Source organism: Arachis ipaensis, chromosome B9 (genome assembly GCF_059453495.1).
Source record: "Arachis ipaensis isolate K30076 ecotype BB chromosome B9, ASM5945349v1, whole genome shotgun sequence".
Classification (NCBI taxonomy): domain Eukaryota; kingdom Viridiplantae; phylum Streptophyta; class Magnoliopsida; order Fabales; family Fabaceae; genus Arachis; species Arachis ipaensis.
This window is the reverse complement of record NC_142444.1, coordinates 159,780,424-159,798,158: the sequence shown is the minus strand read 5'-3', so window position 1 is coordinate 159,798,158 and position 17,735 is coordinate 159,780,424. Positions and strand designations below refer to the sequence as shown.

General features: G+C 31.9%; 3 protein-coding genes across 3 annotated transcripts; 1 reads left to right on the top strand and 2 right to left on the bottom strand.

The window, feature by feature from the left end:
- The first annotated feature begins 2,868 nt into the window (after window positions 1–2,868).
- On the top strand, window positions 2,869–6,013 carry LOC107619688 (uncharacterized). The gene is made up of 4 exons (XM_016321985.3): window positions 2,869–3,349; window positions 3,427–3,509; window positions 3,612–4,790; window positions 5,070–6,013. The coding sequence occupies exons 1-4, from the start codon at window positions 3,148–3,150 to the stop codon at window positions 5,673–5,675; spliced, it is 2,070 nt and encodes a 689-aa protein (XP_016177471.1). The 5' UTR covers window positions 2,869–3,147; the 3' UTR covers window positions 5,676–6,013.
- A 5,430-nt stretch (window positions 6,014–11,443) lies between these two features.
- Window positions 11,444–14,752, bottom strand: LOC107619428 (junctophilin-like protein). The gene is made up of 7 exons (XM_016321715.3): window positions 14,002–14,752; window positions 13,887–13,918; window positions 12,898–12,995; window positions 12,703–12,785; window positions 12,289–12,366; window positions 12,110–12,208; window positions 11,444–11,978 (listed from the first exon to the last, which is right to left on the bottom strand). Exons 1-7 carry the CDS (start codon window positions 14,083–14,085, stop codon window positions 11,700–11,702), a joined length of 753 nt encoding a protein of 250 aa, XP_016177201.1. The 5' UTR covers window positions 14,086–14,752; the 3' UTR covers window positions 11,444–11,699.
- LOC107616808 (putative fructokinase-7) lies at window positions 14,519–17,400 on the bottom strand. The gene is made up of 7 exons (XM_016318729.3): window positions 17,199–17,400; window positions 16,228–16,436; window positions 15,837–16,049; window positions 15,550–15,747; window positions 15,170–15,310; window positions 14,978–15,094; window positions 14,519–14,888 (listed from the first exon to the last, which is right to left on the bottom strand). The coding sequence occupies exons 1-7, from the start codon at window positions 17,218–17,220 to the stop codon at window positions 14,751–14,753; spliced, it is 1,038 nt and encodes a 345-aa protein (XP_016174215.1). The 5' UTR covers window positions 17,221–17,400; the 3' UTR covers window positions 14,519–14,750.
- Between the last annotated feature and the right edge of the window lie 335 nt (window positions 17,401–17,735).

Sequence of the window (17,735 nt, the reverse complement as noted above, 5' to 3'; positions counted from 1 at the left end):
AAAATGAGTGGGTAAGCGAATGAAAGGTGTCATTTCTGACATTAATGCTCTGTCACCAAATTAAGACTTGGGTCAAATCCTTGTTATTTACTTCTTAGTGCAGCAAATTTTATTACCGTGTAGTGCACCAATTTTACCCTATACTTGATGTAACATGTTTCTTAATTATTATTTGTATTCTAGTAAAATATTTTAAAACCAGGCCAATTATTCTAATTATTAATTTATATACGAGAAATTCTATGGGTAATCAATTTTTAATAATTTTGACTATTATTTGGTCATCACAAATATTAAAATTGGTATTCATCTATGTAAATTCTAGAAAATAAAAATATAAACTAGGGTAAAGTATACTTTTTGTCCCTGAAATTTAACAAAAATTTTAAAAATACCCCTAAGTTTTATTTTGTTTCAATTTTGTTCCAAAATTTTTTTATTTGCATCAAATATACATCTAACGGCTAAATTTTCAAAAAATTTAAGACCAATCTAACAATAATGCATGAAAATTATGCTTGATTTGCTTGTGTTGATGGTTGTTCTTATGAAATTGTTGTTGAATTGATCTTAAATTTTTTGAAAAATTAGCCGTTATGGGTATATTTGATGCAAATCGAAAACTTTTGGGACAAAATTGAAACAAAATAAAACTTAGGAGTATTTTTAAAACTTTTGTCAAACTTTAGGGACAAAAAATATATTTTATCCTATAAATTATATTAATTTATGTATGTAAATTCTGATAAATATAGGTATAAATTATATATTTTTTTATGTATAAACACATATATATATATAAATATTAATATGGATATACAAACTATTGCTGTTAATTAAGTACTATACTCTAAAATTATAAGTACAAATTCTGATAAATAAAAATATAAATAATAATAAAAATAATAAATTCTAATAGGCACACGTAGTATTATTCTTCATATATTACAAACTATTTATTAATATAAACATCAATCTTTTAAATTTGTAGTAGCGGTTAAAATTAAATAATTTTTTGAAATCAGAAGGAGTATAATTTTTTTAGTTATATAATAAAATATCAAGTAGCTAGTTGTGTATTAATTAGAGCTGCAATAGCATGCTGATGGTAGCTAGAATTTGTCCTCATCCATATATAATTATATATCAAGAATTGTGAGCCTTTATTTTCAGAAGGGGCCCTTCAGTTCAGAGATTTTAGATTTACGCACCTTTGTTGTTATATTATTATATCGTCTTTCTTCTTCTAGTCTAATGTATAAAGGAAAACATTATTATGTGAAAAGAAATATTTTATTTAGAGAAGTGTACGAAAAGCATAAAATATAATATATATACCAATTAAATAAGTATAATTGATCGTTGGAGTAGTTTGTCATCTCTGGATCAAATCTGAGTAACCATGTGTGGTTATTAACTTACTATTATAAGTCTCAAATTGGAAATTTTGTTTACGAGTTCTGGAATTTGAGTTACACTAGAATCAAACATCACTGTTAGTGAGTTACTATTATAAATTTATAATAAAGAAAAATGAATTATTTCATGCGAGTTCTATCACTGTTAGTGAGTAATTAAGACTGTTGGATTCACTCAGAGTTAATTCTTTTGAAGCTGAACTTATTCAATGGTTTAAGTTGGCTGATAGGAAATTAAAATAATAATAAGGGTAAAGTATATTTTTTGTCTCTGAAATTTGAAAAAAATTTCAAAAATACTTCTAAATTTTATTTTGTTTCAATTTGTTCCAAAAGTTTTCGATTTGCATCAAATATATCTCTACTGGCTAAATTTTCAAAAAAATTAAGACCAATCTAACAATAATGCATGAAAATTATGCTTGATTTGCTTGTGTTGAGGGTTGTTCTTATGAAATTATTATTGAATTGGTGTTAAATTTTTTGAAAAATTAACTGTAGGAGTATATTTAATACAAATAAAAAATTTTTGGAACAAAATTAAAACAAAATAAAACTTAAAAATATTTTTAAAATTTTTATCAAATTTCAAGAAAAAAATATATATTTTATCCTAATAATAATATAGAATATACATATTTTTGGTCAGTGTTGGTCTTTGTCTCTTACTTTCTTAACATTGGAACACGTGTCTGAAAGTCATGCATGTTCAGAATATATAAGATACTACTTAGTATGGATATGATGATGAAATTACGAACAAGTAAAAGAACAGTATTAAGCAGTGGATCCCCAGAGCGTTATTATAAGTCTATAATAATTGTAGTATTTTAAATTAATTTCTGATATCAACGAAAAGTGACATTCATTAATTAGTTCATGTCAAAGCCTTAGCTTAAGAGGGAGTATTTTTTTTGAAACAAACGCGGCATGGTTGAAGTCACAGATCCCTAATACATAATTAAGCTTGTTGCATTAATTGCTTCAACGAGATGATAATAACGATCACCTCACATTTGTATACACGTACCAATCACGGGATTAGCAACATATATATCCATATAAATATACCATCTAATTAATTAACAGCTGAAGAGAGATGTGCTTGATCATATATATCGTCATGCATCTTCCTTTTCCCAATAACTGGCCTTTGGCTGCTAATTAATTACAACTTAGGAGTGAGTGCATCAGAAAATACTATTATATACTATTAGAGAGAGAAATGCTTCTTGACTTCTTATATAGTATAAGAAATATATATTAAGAGTGAAATATTTCATAATTCATAATTTCGAAAAAGAATCAAGTAAGAGAATATAAGATGAGAAGACACCATATTCAATTCAAAATTTTAAGATAATAAATTAATGGGATTCTCATCTTATAAACTCCTCACTCTTCTTTACTTTTTTTAATGTGGGACTAAATTTAATACTCCTCACACTTATTAATAGTACACAGAAAAGTAGAGTTGAAGGAAAAAGAAATTTGAAAAGGTGATGACGTACTTGTAGTTGTCTTAACAGATAGATATACAAATGTGACCGTTTTTATAGATCCTTGGAAGGGATCCGGTTTTGTCGCTCATTAATCAGCCTGGCCTGCACCTGCATCATCATCATCATCATATATATGCCACCAAATACAAAACTCACAAGCTAATAAGCACCCTCTTTCTCTGCATGTCATTTTCACTAGTTTGTTTTCAAAGATTTAACCAATTATTATGGGGAAGGACTATTGGTGGTATTGGCCTGCTCCTGCATTTGGAAGGTCCTCTTCCTCCTCCTCCTCCTCCTCCAAGCCTTCTACTTCTACTGGTTGCATGTGTTCTCTCTTTCAAACCTTCCATTTCCATCCATTTCACTTTTCCATAAACCAACATCAACACAAGTCTCCCTCTTCCATCTCACAATGTCTCTCCAAAGGTACTATTACTATATAATATATACATTCTATACTATACTATTGTCTCTGCATCTAACCCTCTATAAATCATCATCAGATGGTGCTGAAGGACCAAGGAATAGCTTGGAATCACAACATGGTACTGCCTCCTCAAAAGAACAACAACATTTACAAATTCCGGTAACTTGTTAATTATTAGTTTAACTTGTCTATTTCATACATGTCACAAATTTTTACCAACTTTTAGGACTACTAACACTCTACCAATTCTTGAAAGTACAGAAGAACATTCGAATCAAAACAAGCAGAAGCATGACAAGAACAAGATCAGGAAATTATTCGAGTGATTTCTCCTCGGAAATGAGCTTCTCTCCGGGAACCAAGACACCAACATTGGTTGCAAGATTGATGGGGCTTGATCTTCTTCCTGAAAACAACTCTTCCTCTCCTAATTCCTCCTCTTCTTCAACCCTCTCCACTCCAATAATTAGTAACAAACATGGAAGAAGCAACAACAATAACAATAATCCACAGGTTCATCATCATAACCCTAAAGCAAGGCACCAGCATCACCACATCCAAATAATGAGACACAGACACAGCACAGACAGCATAGGAACCATTCGTTCCTTGTCTGATACTCCAAGAAGATCAGATGTTGAGCATAGTAGACTCTCTTTGCAAATCAACAAGGAGAACATTGGGGTTGATGAGAACTACTTGGAAGCCCCTCGCTTCTCATTTTCAAAGAGGAAATTTGATGAGAACAACAACAATAGTAGTAGCAGCAGAAGTCCAAGCCACTATGCAAGGCAAATTGTGAAGCAGGTTAAGGAAAGTGTAAGCAGGAGAGTTGGGATAACTGACATAACCAACACTGTTAAGAACAGAGAGCAAGAATCTTCTGTGGTCCAACAAATCAGATTCAAGAAAGCTACAAAGACAAGTAGTAATGTGAATGTGAATGTGAATGTGATTGTGAATGAAGCTTGCAGCCCGGGGAAGCAGTCACCAAGACTCAGCAGATTCGTTGACTCCAAACACAATAACCCAAACAGCATCACAAAACCATCATCACCTCTTACCCCAAAAGATCAAAAGCCGTTATCATCGTCACCTACTACTACTCCACTTCCTATTGCTCACCAGACTGAAACACAATTAAGCTCAAAAGATGATTTGCAGAGCAAAAAGTCATCATCAGCTCCAAAATGCAAGAGAAGCAGGACTACTGAGAAGTTGGGATCAGGGGTGAATAGGACTACTGCTCCACAGACATCATCAATAAGAAAGAAGCAACAAGAGTCATTTGTTTCCTGTACACTCTCACCAACAAGACCCAAAACCAAGAACAGATCAACTCATCCACTTTCAAGCAACCTTCTTCTCAATACAGCTCCAAATCTTCTCCCTGTCAAGACTCACCCTTCTCCTCTCCCAACTAAAATCCCCCAAAAACAGGTACCCCATTTATCAAATTGCAACACTTTAAATTTTAGTCCATCTCTTTTTTTTTTGTTCTAAACAAGTTTGTGTTTTTTAATATGTACATCTTTTTGGTACTTTAGTGCTAGCTTGTAAATCTATCTAACTATATTAAAACTTCGTCCTTTCCTTTTAATTTCGTCATCTATATGTTTGATTAATTAGATTTCTTTAATCATTCGTCACTGGTTAAATTAATTAATTATAGTTTGCGTGTGGATTAAGGTTTTTAACAACAATAACCAAATATTGCAGCCATGTGATACTCAAGAACAAAGACGCAGCAGCGCACAGTTATCAAGTTGTGCCCGCCAGAAGTACAAAAAAGATGCAATTCAAACACCCGCCGGCGCCACCACCACCGCAGCCGACGATCAAGGACCAGAATTTGAGTACATCACAAGCATACTAAGCCGCACGGGGTTGCGCAAAGCTACGTTACCCCAAATCCAATACCAATGGTTCTCTCTTTCCCACCCATTAGACCCTTCACTCTTTCACAACCTCGAGCATCACTACCCATCATCCAATCCAGACAAAGGTTGCATCTTTACGCAGAGGGACCAACTGGGTCTTCGCTGTAACCGGAGACTACTATTCGACTTGGTCGATGAACTGCTGTCGGAGATTCTGGCAAGACGAAAACACGAGGGTGGGTTGTTGGTGGAGACAGTGTGGAGGAAGGTTCGGAGTTTCCCAGGTGCGAAGTGTGAGGTTCTGGAGGATATTGATGGGTTGATAGAAATGGAGGAGATGGAGAGGAAGGTGAAGGAGGAAAGAGAAGAAGGGTTGGTGATGGAGATTGGAAGGAGCATAATGGAGACGTTGGTGCATGAAACTGTTACCGTCTTCATGCTTTGAGACGCCGTCGTTTTGGACGGGAGACATGCGGCAGACGATGTCACATGGGCCCGTTTGGAGACCGTTCTAATCTTCACGTGATCAGATTCTCCCTCGCCTGGCCCATCATCCATTACCGCCGTCTAGATTTAATTCTTAAAACTTTTTCGATTTTAAACAACTTAATTCGTTGTATAAAATTTTTACTAGGTCGAATAGTTTTAAGATTTAAATCTTTGTTAAAATTTTTATATTCAAAATGCTAGGTGTTTAATTTCTTTTACTAACTAAGTGTAATCAAGTTGTTAAAAATAAAATTCTATTCACTGCTATATTCAAAAGTTCGTTCTCTCTTTTAATTACCGTCTCACTTTCAAACGCACCATTTTTTTTTCTTTCGATTTTTTGTTATACAATCTTGCTAGTCGCTACGTTATTAATATTATTTTTGTCCACTTTTGTCAACTCTTATTTATGATTATATTTAATGGAAGTATCTTTGCGGATATATCTAATAAAAATATCTTTTTTATAATTATGTTTAATGAAAGTGTCTTTATAGATGTATTTTCTAGATGTATCTCTTTATATATGTATTTAAAATATAATAATTAATTATTGTTAACAATAAATTAACAAATAATATATTGGTACCCTATACTTTTTCTTTATTATATTATGCTGCATTTTTATGCATTCTATTCAGAATTTTAGGTTAATTACATTTTGTTTTACAATTTTTTAATCTAAAACACAATGTTTATGAAATTGAACATAAACTTTTGTTAAATATACAAATTTTCAATGACAATAAAAAATCATAGTTCAAATGAGTTAAATTAAATTTGTGCGAATTAGATTTTTTTTTTCCTTCATTAAACGTAATTGACGAGATATAAATGACTTTTTTTTATGATTCTGATAAATTAGTGTGAGTTATCAGAATATTAACTTCAATTACTTGTATTATTGTTCTATATTCAATATTTATATGCTGTTTGTATATATTTTTATTTTTAATTCTGATTATTTACAATGATTTTAGTTTTTATTGTTCTGTAATAAATTAATGTTCTATAATCTGATTTTTGTTTTATATATGCGAATTTCTATACTATGTTAATAGAAATATGTGTAATGGTAAAATATTTTTGTATGGCAACGAACCAAAATTTGTTTTTTATATGATTTTCACGGTAGTTATTTTAGAATTAATTTTTATATGATAATGATTATTATGTGCTAAAAATTGAGATGATTTTTAACATTTTTGAAAAAATTAAAAAAATCTATAAATAAATAATATTAAACATAAAAATTTTTCTATTAAAATAAGAAACTTAAATAGAAGAAAAAATAAAATAAAAAATTAACTCATTATATATATAGTAGATTACATACATATTGATGGTATATATAATAATATTTATTTATGCTAATAATAACATCCGAGGCTATATATATTAACCTTAAAATTACAGTTACGCAATAAATTAAAATAAGTTTCACTTAATGTTTCATAAAATTTGATTTAAATGAGATCACTGATCTTTTCCCGCATTTCAAGACATGAACAAGAGTTGTTAATCTTATATGAATCATACTATATATACTATATTTTTATATTTTAATTTACTGAAATTTGTTATAAAGTAATAAACGTATACAGATGCTGGTGTCGTACCTACCTAGAAGATTACGTAAGGGGATAATAAAAATTAAAAAGGCACATGCATGACGCTTACATTACTTGAATGAACTACCTAGTGAGATAAGGAGTGGAATATGGTCAGAGAATCATCATATTGTATTTGGTTCTTGCTTCATGGAAGTTTGAGATTGTTATCTAGCGCAAGATTGCAATCATTTTCTTATTTATTAACTTCAATTAAAATGTATGTGTTTTTGCATGCAAACGTGAACTTCAATATATGCAAGAGTTTTACCCTTTTTCCTTTCCTTTTATTTCTTTCTTACTATTATTTTTTTTAAATAACAAAATGAAGTAACATGCTAAAGTACAATATCTCCAAGAAGTTAGAGAAATTAGTATATATAAAATGTCTGGACGCATTCAAAAATATTATCATAGCTAGAGCCAATAATATATATAATATTAAAAATTTATACAAAAAATTATATAATATAAAATGTATTACAAAAATATACCAATAAAAAATATATATTTTAAAGTACAAAAAATATGTATGTACTTTTTATTAACAAAGTGGTCGATTCTTCGTATCATAAAATTTATCGATAATAGAATATGTGTCAAATTTTTCAACAATTTTCTTTTTAATATAATTAAAAGATAATTAGTAAGAAATTTATCTTTCATTTTGTTTTTGAGTTATTCTTCACAATATTTATAGCAGAAAAAAGATCTCTCATTTATAGTAGTTGAAATAAAAAAAATTAATACTAAATAAATAAAAAAGAACGTTCACAAGAAAAAAAAAATCTACTTTTGTGATTTAAAAAATTTTATTTAATTAAAAAATATTAGTAATAATATCTTTTTAAATTTTTTAATATTGTTACTTATTTTTTAAATATTAAAATTATTAGTATTTAGATTAAATTAAACTTTTATTTATATTAGACTAAATATTAAATAATTTTTAAAAAAAATTAAATCATACTTAATAACTTATTATTATTAATTTTTTTTAAAAAAATTAGGAGGAGCGACCCCTCTCCTCACCCTTGTACGTCCATCCTGGTCTTGCATATATATATATATATATATAAAATAAAGCTTAAAATGAATTGAGTCTGTTTTTTTCAATTTATGCATGCATGCATATGCGTTAGGAGAAGTATTTATTTTATGCGTAACATATTCAACAGCGAGAAATATTTTCATGCTTTAATATATCAATAGCATCAAATGCTATGTGCAGTAATTAACATGAATATGGCAGTTCTGATGCATAAACTATTAAGTATTTAGTACACTATAGAAAGAAGAAATAAGCGGGAGTGAAAATTCAAAAAGTTAATTAATAATTAAGTGACGTGGATTGTTTTTAACTAGCTACGGTGGAAAGTGGAAACAGGTAAAAAGATTGAGACCTGAGATGGGTGTGTCTGACCAATTTAATGATGTTTAGCTGCTTAGAGTAACACTTGTTTCGCTTATGGATCTGTTTGTTTCTGCGTGTCCTTCAAGGGTTTTGTGTTCTGAAATTGCTGACTCTTTGGCCCATGCATTATCACAAATACCATATATATATGATTGATGATGCATTATTCAATTATTATTAATAATTATATATGAGTCACTGATTGAGAAAAAAATGGGCTTCATATATTTAGGAAAAGGTGACACCCCTTAGCATAAAAGGAGAGGGAGAAAAAAAAAGGTAGTGCAATATATTTATTAAAAGGGCAATCTTTTTTGTTATGGCCAAATGCAAATTCATTTATCACTACTCAAAATGTTAGCACTGATTCTAACGCCAGACAAGAAAAATGGGGGGCCACTACTACTGCCTCATGTTTCTTTCTTTCCTTCCATATTTTTCGAAAACGTAAATTGAAAGAAACATATGCATGGCAATGGCAAATCGCCAAATCCTACTTGGTTTATTTTCTTCAATTTTAGTTGGTATAATAAGTCATATCTTTTTGCTATTATAGCATAATTTTCACCTTTTTGTATTTTTGAATACAATATAAATACTAATAACATGCTAACACTACTATTATTCTCCATCAATCGTTATGTTGATGAATTAATTAGATCCAGCAGTTATATTCAAACAATGATAATCATGAGCTACTATATATCATCACTTAAATAAATTATATAAAAATGTTTAGTAACAAATTTTTTTTTTATTTAACATTCATAAATTATAATTTTTTGTCTCCCTTACATTACATTACCGTAAATGATGATATGTATACGTTTATAATCAAGTTTGTCCCTACTCTCTATATATGCAAATGTGACAACTACCATACAAGCTAAGCATGCTACTGATCTAGATGGAACCATAAACAATTATCATGCGCAAAGCGTACTCTTAACTTTAGATGTGACTGAACACCACATATACAATATGCGGTACGGTAATCATAAAGATAGATTCATAGCATCCGCATCATAATAATTGACTTAAGAATTAAACCAAAATTATACCAACCCTATATCAACACGTACCTTATATATATATAACATTTGGTTAAAGTCTTGGTTTATATGATTGGAAGATTTTTAAGTATACTGTTATCGGTGTATCAGTAATTTTTAATCGTTGATCTTAATTATATATATTATATATATTTTTTATAATTAAGATCAACGGTTAAAAATAACTGAAATACCGGTATGACGGTACACTTGAAAATTTTCCTATATGATTTACACTTGTGCATAGGCAAATAATTTCTTACGCACGAAAATTTTCATTTATCCAATAATTGAAGTTCAATATTTCATTATACAGATCAATTTAATAAAATTTCATAAATTTTGGAATTAGTTTGATATATATATGTCATCATAATATTTTATTTTTACACAACTTTAAAAATATAAGTAAATACGACTATTAAATCACATATCTATTGATATTCGATTTTTTTTTTAATTTGTTAAACTTTATTATTAAGATATCATAACATAATTCAACAGTTAGATTGATAAAATTTATTGCCTTTAAAAAATATTATTTGATAGTATAAGTCAATAAAACTTAAAAGAAGCATGAAAATGATCCATCCGCTATGTATATGATTTGAAAATACAAAATATCATTGAATATATAGTATGTGAACAATAATGATATGTAGGATCATAATTCAAACGTGAAATTGATTGGGAGAAGAGATTCATCAAGGAGGCTAGTGATTAAGCTAGTAGACTAGTACAAATAGAGGTACCACATTAATTTATGAAAGGTCCAATTCAAAATGTAAACAGTAGTGATCCTGATATTACTCGAAGAGAGGTACTGATAATATGAAGTAACTCCTACCAAACAAGGTCTCAGGTATTAAAAGTAGAGGTATTATGGTTGCAGTTGTAGGTGTAGGCCTAGGGTGAAGGGCACTTGTTGCATGCCAGAAGATCATAATTGCAAGAAACTTGAGTAGAAATAGCAAGTTAATTCTTCTGTGCAACACTGCAAAGAAACTCAGTGGGAAACTTCATGATATAGAAAAGCAACCATGATACACGAATCCCTAAAACTGAGTTAGGTAATACGTATCAATGGCGAGAAGTATGGTATTTATACTCAAATCCTACCATTATTGTGTAAAAAAGTCTTGTCCCACCACTTTAGCAGGATTGCAGAGCTATTTGGAAGTAGGATTGTGGTATTCTTATTCGTATATCAAGTTATCAACTGAGCATATTTACCATGCAATAATAGCCATGTTTTCATACAATCACACAAATCTAAAATTCTCCAGTAAAACAATTCCCATGCAGAAAGAAACTTGTGATTTGGATGCCAAAAAAAAAAAAAAAAAAAAAGAAAGATAGCAGCTGTTTCAGCGTTTTTAACTGCTTTCACTTTTGATGAATACGGAGAACACATTGAATGAAAAAGATTTCTTGGGTCTAGTTGTGCGATAAATTGAAATCCAGTTACAAGCACGGGTGCTGTTTTTACTTTAAAAATGAAAATGAAAAAAGAGGCATAATGATTGAAAAGTTTCGCCAGATGGTCAAGTTATTTTATATTCAAATTTTGTAAATCATGCTTGAGCGAACAATGCTATCTATCTGCAAGCATTTAAGAAGCGAGTATGAGTAGTACGAGACAAGTTGAATGATCACAAAGGAGAACCTAGCTGGACATATTGATTGTTCTTTGCCCGAAAGTAGCAGAGGAATTAAGGCATTCACAGTTTTGTGCTAGACTGCTAGCCAATACAAGTGAGAAGCTCAGTCATTCTGTGACGATGAAAGACAACGTTTGCATGCTAATGTGTAGAAATAATGGAGAACAGAAGGTAAACCTTGTACAAAAATTATGGACTTCTAATTCAATGAATTTACTGCAGTAATATCTTAGAATAACACTCTCATGTTCTGCCATCTACATCGAAGCCAGCACCAGTCCAGCCAGGAGCTGAAGATCTACCTTTGGAGACAGCACCGATTCCTTTCCCTTTAATGTGGAAATTTACTTTCTTTTTAGTTCTTCCTTCGCCTTCATTAGGAGACTGATGATGAGATCCAACTTTCTGACCACTACCTTGGTCGGGAATGCTCTCAGCTGATCCCCCACTTTCCCTTGCATTGGAAGCAGAGGATCCATCACGGGTTGAACCATCCTGAGAAGAACTTGCAGATTTCCCATCCTAATGTAATTGAAATGCAATGTTTAAACATTTATTGCTATAATAAATGTTTTTAAACATTTATTGCTATAATATATGTTAGAGGTCATCAGCAATATTAATATAAAATTAGTAAACTATGAAGGACGTACATGATGAGAATTAGTTGATGCACGATTTGGATTCAAAGCTTCGAGTCGTCTTTTTAATTCCTCCAGCCTAGAAAACTGGGAATTACTGCTCTCTTGAACCTATATAGAAGATTGTTATTATCAAACAAGAGAATATAGATTGTGTTAAGTATCTTATATCTTCGTTTGGCAATAGTTACCAGATTGCTCAAGTCATCACATAACTTCTGCTTTAATGCCTCTTCATCCTTCACTACTTTTGATGCTGCCTCCCACACCTGACACACACAGTCAAGATATTAAAATTACATATGCAACTTATTGTTGCTGATAATTTAGAGGACCAAATCGCCCATAACTTCATTTAGTTACATGGCATCTACAGTGATTTAGTGATTTGAACAAAAGATTGTGAGGAAAGTAAAGCAACCCAAAAGCAAATCAATTACGGCAATGCTAAAAGTGAATCAAGATCTGAAGTCACGCAGTAACGTGGCATTTGACTAACACAATGACATGATACATACTTTCTTTTTGATTGCACAGATAACCAAAATATTGATATGATGAAAATAGCAAGCCAATACAAGATAGAGTTTATTAAAGTAACATACCTTCCGTGCCTGTTCTTCTTTGAGCTTGGCCATGCGAATTTTCTCTGTTTGTGTCTCTATTTTCTTTCTCAAAAGTTCAAGTGCTTAAAGAATGCATCATGTATAAAAGTAAACCAAAATCATTCACCATAACAACCAGGGAAAAACAACCGTTTTAAATTTTTGCCATGAGAAGCAACAGTGACAGGTGGAAACCTGCTTTCTTTGGGCCGGCCGTGAGTTTCATCTCCATTGTAAGATTTGCAAGCTCACGCTCAACATCGCGAATTTTAGAATAGTTTTCTTGAATGTATCTGAAATTAATTAAACAGAGATCAAGATGACAGACACTCTGCTTGCTTGATAATCTAACTATATGGTGGCAATAAATGGTGCCTCTATATATATTACAAACAATCAACAATATGTAATAGTGGAGACAGGATGAAGGGGGGTCCAAAACTACATAGGATCATGCTTCTAAAATAGAGCATCTACTTCCTGGATCCTATGATTCATTAGATAAATTTGCTCACCCTTTGCTCAAAAACCTCAAAAACCTTGTCTGAATTAATTACTAGTTCCACAATAGGGAGAGGCATGATTATTCTAACCAATTTCATTTTCTATATAACTCATACACCAAATAACAAATTTAGCACAGCAAAATCGCACTAATATTAACAGAAAAACAACAGTCAAATGTATACAAAATCATAAACATGGATCATCAGTGTTACCACCATCCAAAAATGCAATTAATTCCTTACTGCAATTCCTAATATTCCAACATTTTAAACAAAGGTGCAAAAAACATCATCTCCACTTGACCACTTCCTTCTGCTACCATATTACCAGAACTTCAGTTTATACCATAATTAATAAATAATGCTATTGCTTCAACAGCTTGTTATTGCATCTTCAATCTTTCGTAGCCACAGGATTTTAGCTATCATTGCCAGGAGAATCATTGGATTATATAAAATTGATGTCCAATTTCTACTTCAAGAGAACAAAAATTAAAATTACTCGTAAACCAAAAATCAAAGAAACAATGAATTCAATTCGACCATTGAAGTAAAACGACCTAAATTGAAACAATGCCGCAAATGCAACCGCACAAAAAGAATCAATAACCAAGCACAAACTCATCGCCAGATCCAAATGAACAAAAAAATAGCCAGAGAAAGAGAAAGAGAAGTTACCTGTGCAATTGAAGTTGCTCTTCTTCGATGATCTACAACAAGAAGGAAGGAAGCGAAGAATGAGAAAATGAAGTAACGACGGAATTGAATTGAAGAGCGAAGAATAGAGAAGTACCTTCTCGGTGTAGCTAATGACGGAAGCTTCTCGAGGGAGACCGTCAGGTCCGATCTCAGGGACGAACGACTGGTTTGAAGCCATTTCGGAAAAAATCTCACACTCCGGCGTGGGGTTTGCGATCTCCGAACAGCAGCGGCGCCCGCGGTTCGACGCCGGTTCAGAACACGGTTTTTGCGGAATTGAACCCAAATCGAAAAATGGCCTCTGATTTTTATATCTGGTTTTTATTTATATTATACGAGTCTGAGTCTGAGTCTGTGTATGACGAGTTTTGCCACATGCTTAGTTGCCTACCCACGTTCGCCAGTCACGAAAAGCCTTCGTTTTCTATCTTCGTAATTTTAGCTTTCTTTCTTCGAAATATTATGGATTTTTTATTTAATCACTATTATCCAATAACATACTACTCATGTTGTAAAACTTTTATGTGATAGATATAATTAATTATATAAATTTAATTTCAGGCACATAAACGGGTAATTAATTTCTTCATATGAGAGATTAGGCAAGGCACTAGTCACAAAAGAAGAAGAGATTTTTTGATCATTGGAGTATACAATTTGTTAATTTCCTCTACTATAAATGAATCGATTTATTACAAAATCTATAGCTTGAGTGAGCAACGCAATTGAGCTTATTGTAAATGAAAAAAAAAATACAAAGTAAAAGATACAAAGCCATAGCTTAACACCATATAGTAGTACATTTTTATAACAGAAGAAACTGTCAAGTGTTAATGGTTGGTGCTATATTGTAGTTGCTTCTAACATGAACTGCGCAACAGCTTCTTTGTTAGGTAGTGCGGGAATTGCACCTCTCTTTGTCACAGTGATGGCACCACATATGTTGGCAAATCGTAGCGCTTTCCGGAGTTGCTCCTCCTCCTAAATCACCATCAAACTTCAGATTATTCATTGTATCATAACATGAAAGAAGCATTTGAAGAATCTTCAACTTGCATTATGTAAAAGACCTGTAAAATGCTTTGATCTGAAGCTATGTTGTAGAGAATCCCACTAACAAATGCATCACCGGCCCCAGTTGTGTCAATGGGGTTAACTTTAACACCTGCCACCCGGCCTTTGAATTTCTGCGCACACAATCAACAATGAAACAAGTGCTTATGCCACTCACTGTCAAATGGACTACTTGGTAGTAAGCTTACCTTGGTGTAATATCTACAACCCTCTGAGCCTTGTGTCACAATTAATAGCTTGAGATTAGGGTGAAAAAGCTTCTTTAATACAACATCATCATCGTTAGGATCATCACCCTCTGTCAAAAACGTAATCTCCTCCTCGCTTATCTGCACATACATAAGATAATAACAAAAAAAAAAGAATGAAAAATGTTTATGGGGCACTTAGTTTTGTTTCTGTTGTCATTTCAGTTGATAAGTTTTTATCACATATTACAAAAGTAAGACCCCTTTCTTTGTTTTGTTGAAAGCAAGAAACCCAATAAATAGATACAAATTGAAAATGAAAACAGAAATCAAAATAAGAACGAAGTTGGTGAAATGCCAAGTGTTATATAACATAATACCTTTATGATATCAGCTTTGTCCCATACACTCATTATGCCTTTCTGAGCAGCCTCAGCTGATGGCCATAGCGCCAATCTCAAATTTGGATCATATGAGAGAATACAACCAGATTCTTTAGCGATTCGCAAGGCGGCAAGATGAGCTGACTTGCATGGATCATGAATCAAGCTAATGGAACCATAATGGAATATTTTAGCCTGCCATCAAGATTACTATTAGTATGCTGACTAAAACCAAAATTCTTGGGTTAAAATTTTATAAACACAAACATAAATTAAGACAACACCTTCTGTATGAGATTTTTGTCAATCTCTGACTCATGAAGAAGCATATCAGCACTAGGGTTCCGGAAAAACAAGAACTCGCGCTCGCCATCGGCTCTAAGCGTGACAAAAGCTAATGCAGTTCTAGCTTCAGAGTCAAACCGCACGCCAGATGTATCAACAAAGTTCTGCTTTAAAATATCACATAACATATACCCGAATTCATCCTTTCCTACCTGAAACACACAGATGGCAAGGAATTAAGCTCTGATTATCTATTCAAGAAAATCAGGCAGACTCTTTCATCACAGAAAAATCTGATAAGTTGAAACAACATAAAGGGTGGTAAATGTCTTGAGTAACAAGAAACCAAATAACCATGTGGATAAACAGACATAGAATTGAGAGATATACCTTGCCTATGAAAGCAGATGAACCACCAAGCCTTGAGATGCCAACTGCTACATTGGCAGGAGCACCACCAGGAGCTTTCTTGAAAGCAGGTGCTTCAGCTAGTGACACTCCACCCACCGTTGGTACAAAGTCTATTAACAGTTCACCCAAGCAAACAACTAGTTCACTTGTTTTCTTGTCATCTTCTTGTTTCAAATCACCAGATTTACCTGCACGGACACAGTATCCAGGGTTTCAGAAATTTTCACTAGCTAAAATCTAATTGCTTTACATAGAACACAATATACTGAAACTTTTGAAGGGGACCATGGCCTCTCTCAAGGTCTATGACTGTGACATGCTAAACCTGAATTCAGTTGTGACCTCTCTGTTCCCTTAGAGCCAAAATTCACAAATACCATAATGCAAAATGCAGTACTTTGAGATCAAATACTACAAGGAATACTCTAACAACCAAACACGATCTTCAAGTGCATTACCCTTTTCAGATTATGCACTTCACAATATAAAGATAAAATAGAATCTATACAAGACATGACAGCTAAGTATAGATAGATAAAATCATGTATTAAGCTCGACTCGGATACATTGCGTTATAAGAGAAAAGATTCCAACATGCATCATCATCATCATGATTATTGTCCACTCCATGCACTAATGGGAATCGGACCCCAGAAAATTGGTGTCAATGTGCCATCTTTTATTAATGAAAATATGCTCATATGACAACAAAATAAATAAATAAATAAAGCAATACATTCAGACGTAATCTACAATCTGATTGAATGGAATGATTCCTGTGATAGCAAGAACCTAAAATTCGAAAAAATTCAAAGATGCAATCTTTAGCTCACAAATCAAGTTCCAGCCGAGGAAATGAATAAACCCACGTTAACTAAACAACAGGGGATTAATGTTGAGTACAAGAACAGACCTTAACGAATGAAAATAAAGAAAAGTAGATGAAAAACCTGAGGGGGTAAACTGGGCCATGGAGTTGAGATTGAAAGCGAGAAACAGAGTAATGGGAAAATGGAGAAGAGGAGGAAAAAGGGTATGTGGTTTGTTACGTAGTGAATAGTTTATAGTTACAGTGAGAGAGAAAGAAGAAGAGGGATGCGAGTAGGAGAGAAATCAGTTGGCTTTAAAGAGGATTAGAGAATCATAGATTGTGTTGTTGAACTGAAAGTGAAAAGTGAAAACAGAGGAAGGGGCAAAATGGATTTTCATTCATCAGCTACGTACTATATTTCTAAAATAAAATTTTTAATCATATTATTATTATTATTATTATTATTGAACTATTTTCATTAAGGTATATTAAATTTTTGATGTTTTAAAATATTAAAGTGAATTCGAGCAACTCGATTATTCGATTATTAAGTTCAATCTGACTTAATTAGGATTTTTTTTATTTAAATTAAAAAAATATAATATTATCGATTTAAATAAATGTATAAGTATTTATTGAAATATATTTAGAGTCATATCTCGGATGCCGTGGGAGA

What these genes read in the sequence shown, in the direction of transcription:
- LOC107619688 (XM_016321985.3), top strand. Translation starts at nt 3,148, where the DNA reads ATGGGGAAGGACTATTGGTGGTATTGGCCTGCTCCTGCATTTGGAAGG. An exon ending in AACAACATTTACAAATTCCG is followed by an intron (nt 3,510 to 3,611) that starts GTAACTTGTTAA and finishes TTGAAAGTACAG; the next exon opens with AAGAACATTCGAATCAAAAC. An exon ending in CTAAAATCCCCCAAAAACAG is followed by an intron (nt 4,791 to 5,069) that starts GTACCCCATTTA and finishes CAAATATTGCAG; the next exon opens with CCATGTGATACTCAAGAACA.
- LOC107619428 (XM_016321715.3), bottom strand. Translation starts at nt 14,085, where the DNA reads ATGGCTTCAAACCAGTCGTTCGTCCCTGAGATCGGACCTGACGGTCTC. An exon ending in GGCCGGCCCAAAGAAAGCAG is followed by an intron (nt 12,786 to 12,897) that starts GTTTCCACCTGT and finishes GCATTCTTTAAG; the next exon opens with CACTTGAACTTTTGAGAAAG. An exon ending in GTGATGACTTGAGCAATCTG is followed by an intron (nt 12,209 to 12,288) that starts GTAACTATTGCC and finishes TCTTCTATATAG; the next exon opens with GTTCAAGAGAGCAGTAATTC.
- LOC107616808 (XM_016318729.3), bottom strand. Translation starts at nt 17,220, where the DNA reads ATGGCCCAGTTTACCCCCTCAG. An exon ending in GGCCCAGTTTACCCCCTCAG is followed by an intron (nt 16,437 to 17,198) that starts GTTTTTCATCTA and finishes GTGTCCGTGCAG; the next exon opens with GTAAATCTGGTGATTTGAAA. An exon ending in ACAAAGCTGATATCATAAAG is followed by an intron (nt 15,311 to 15,549) that starts GTATTATGTTAT and finishes ATGTATGTGCAG; the next exon opens with ATAAGCGAGGAGGAGATTAC.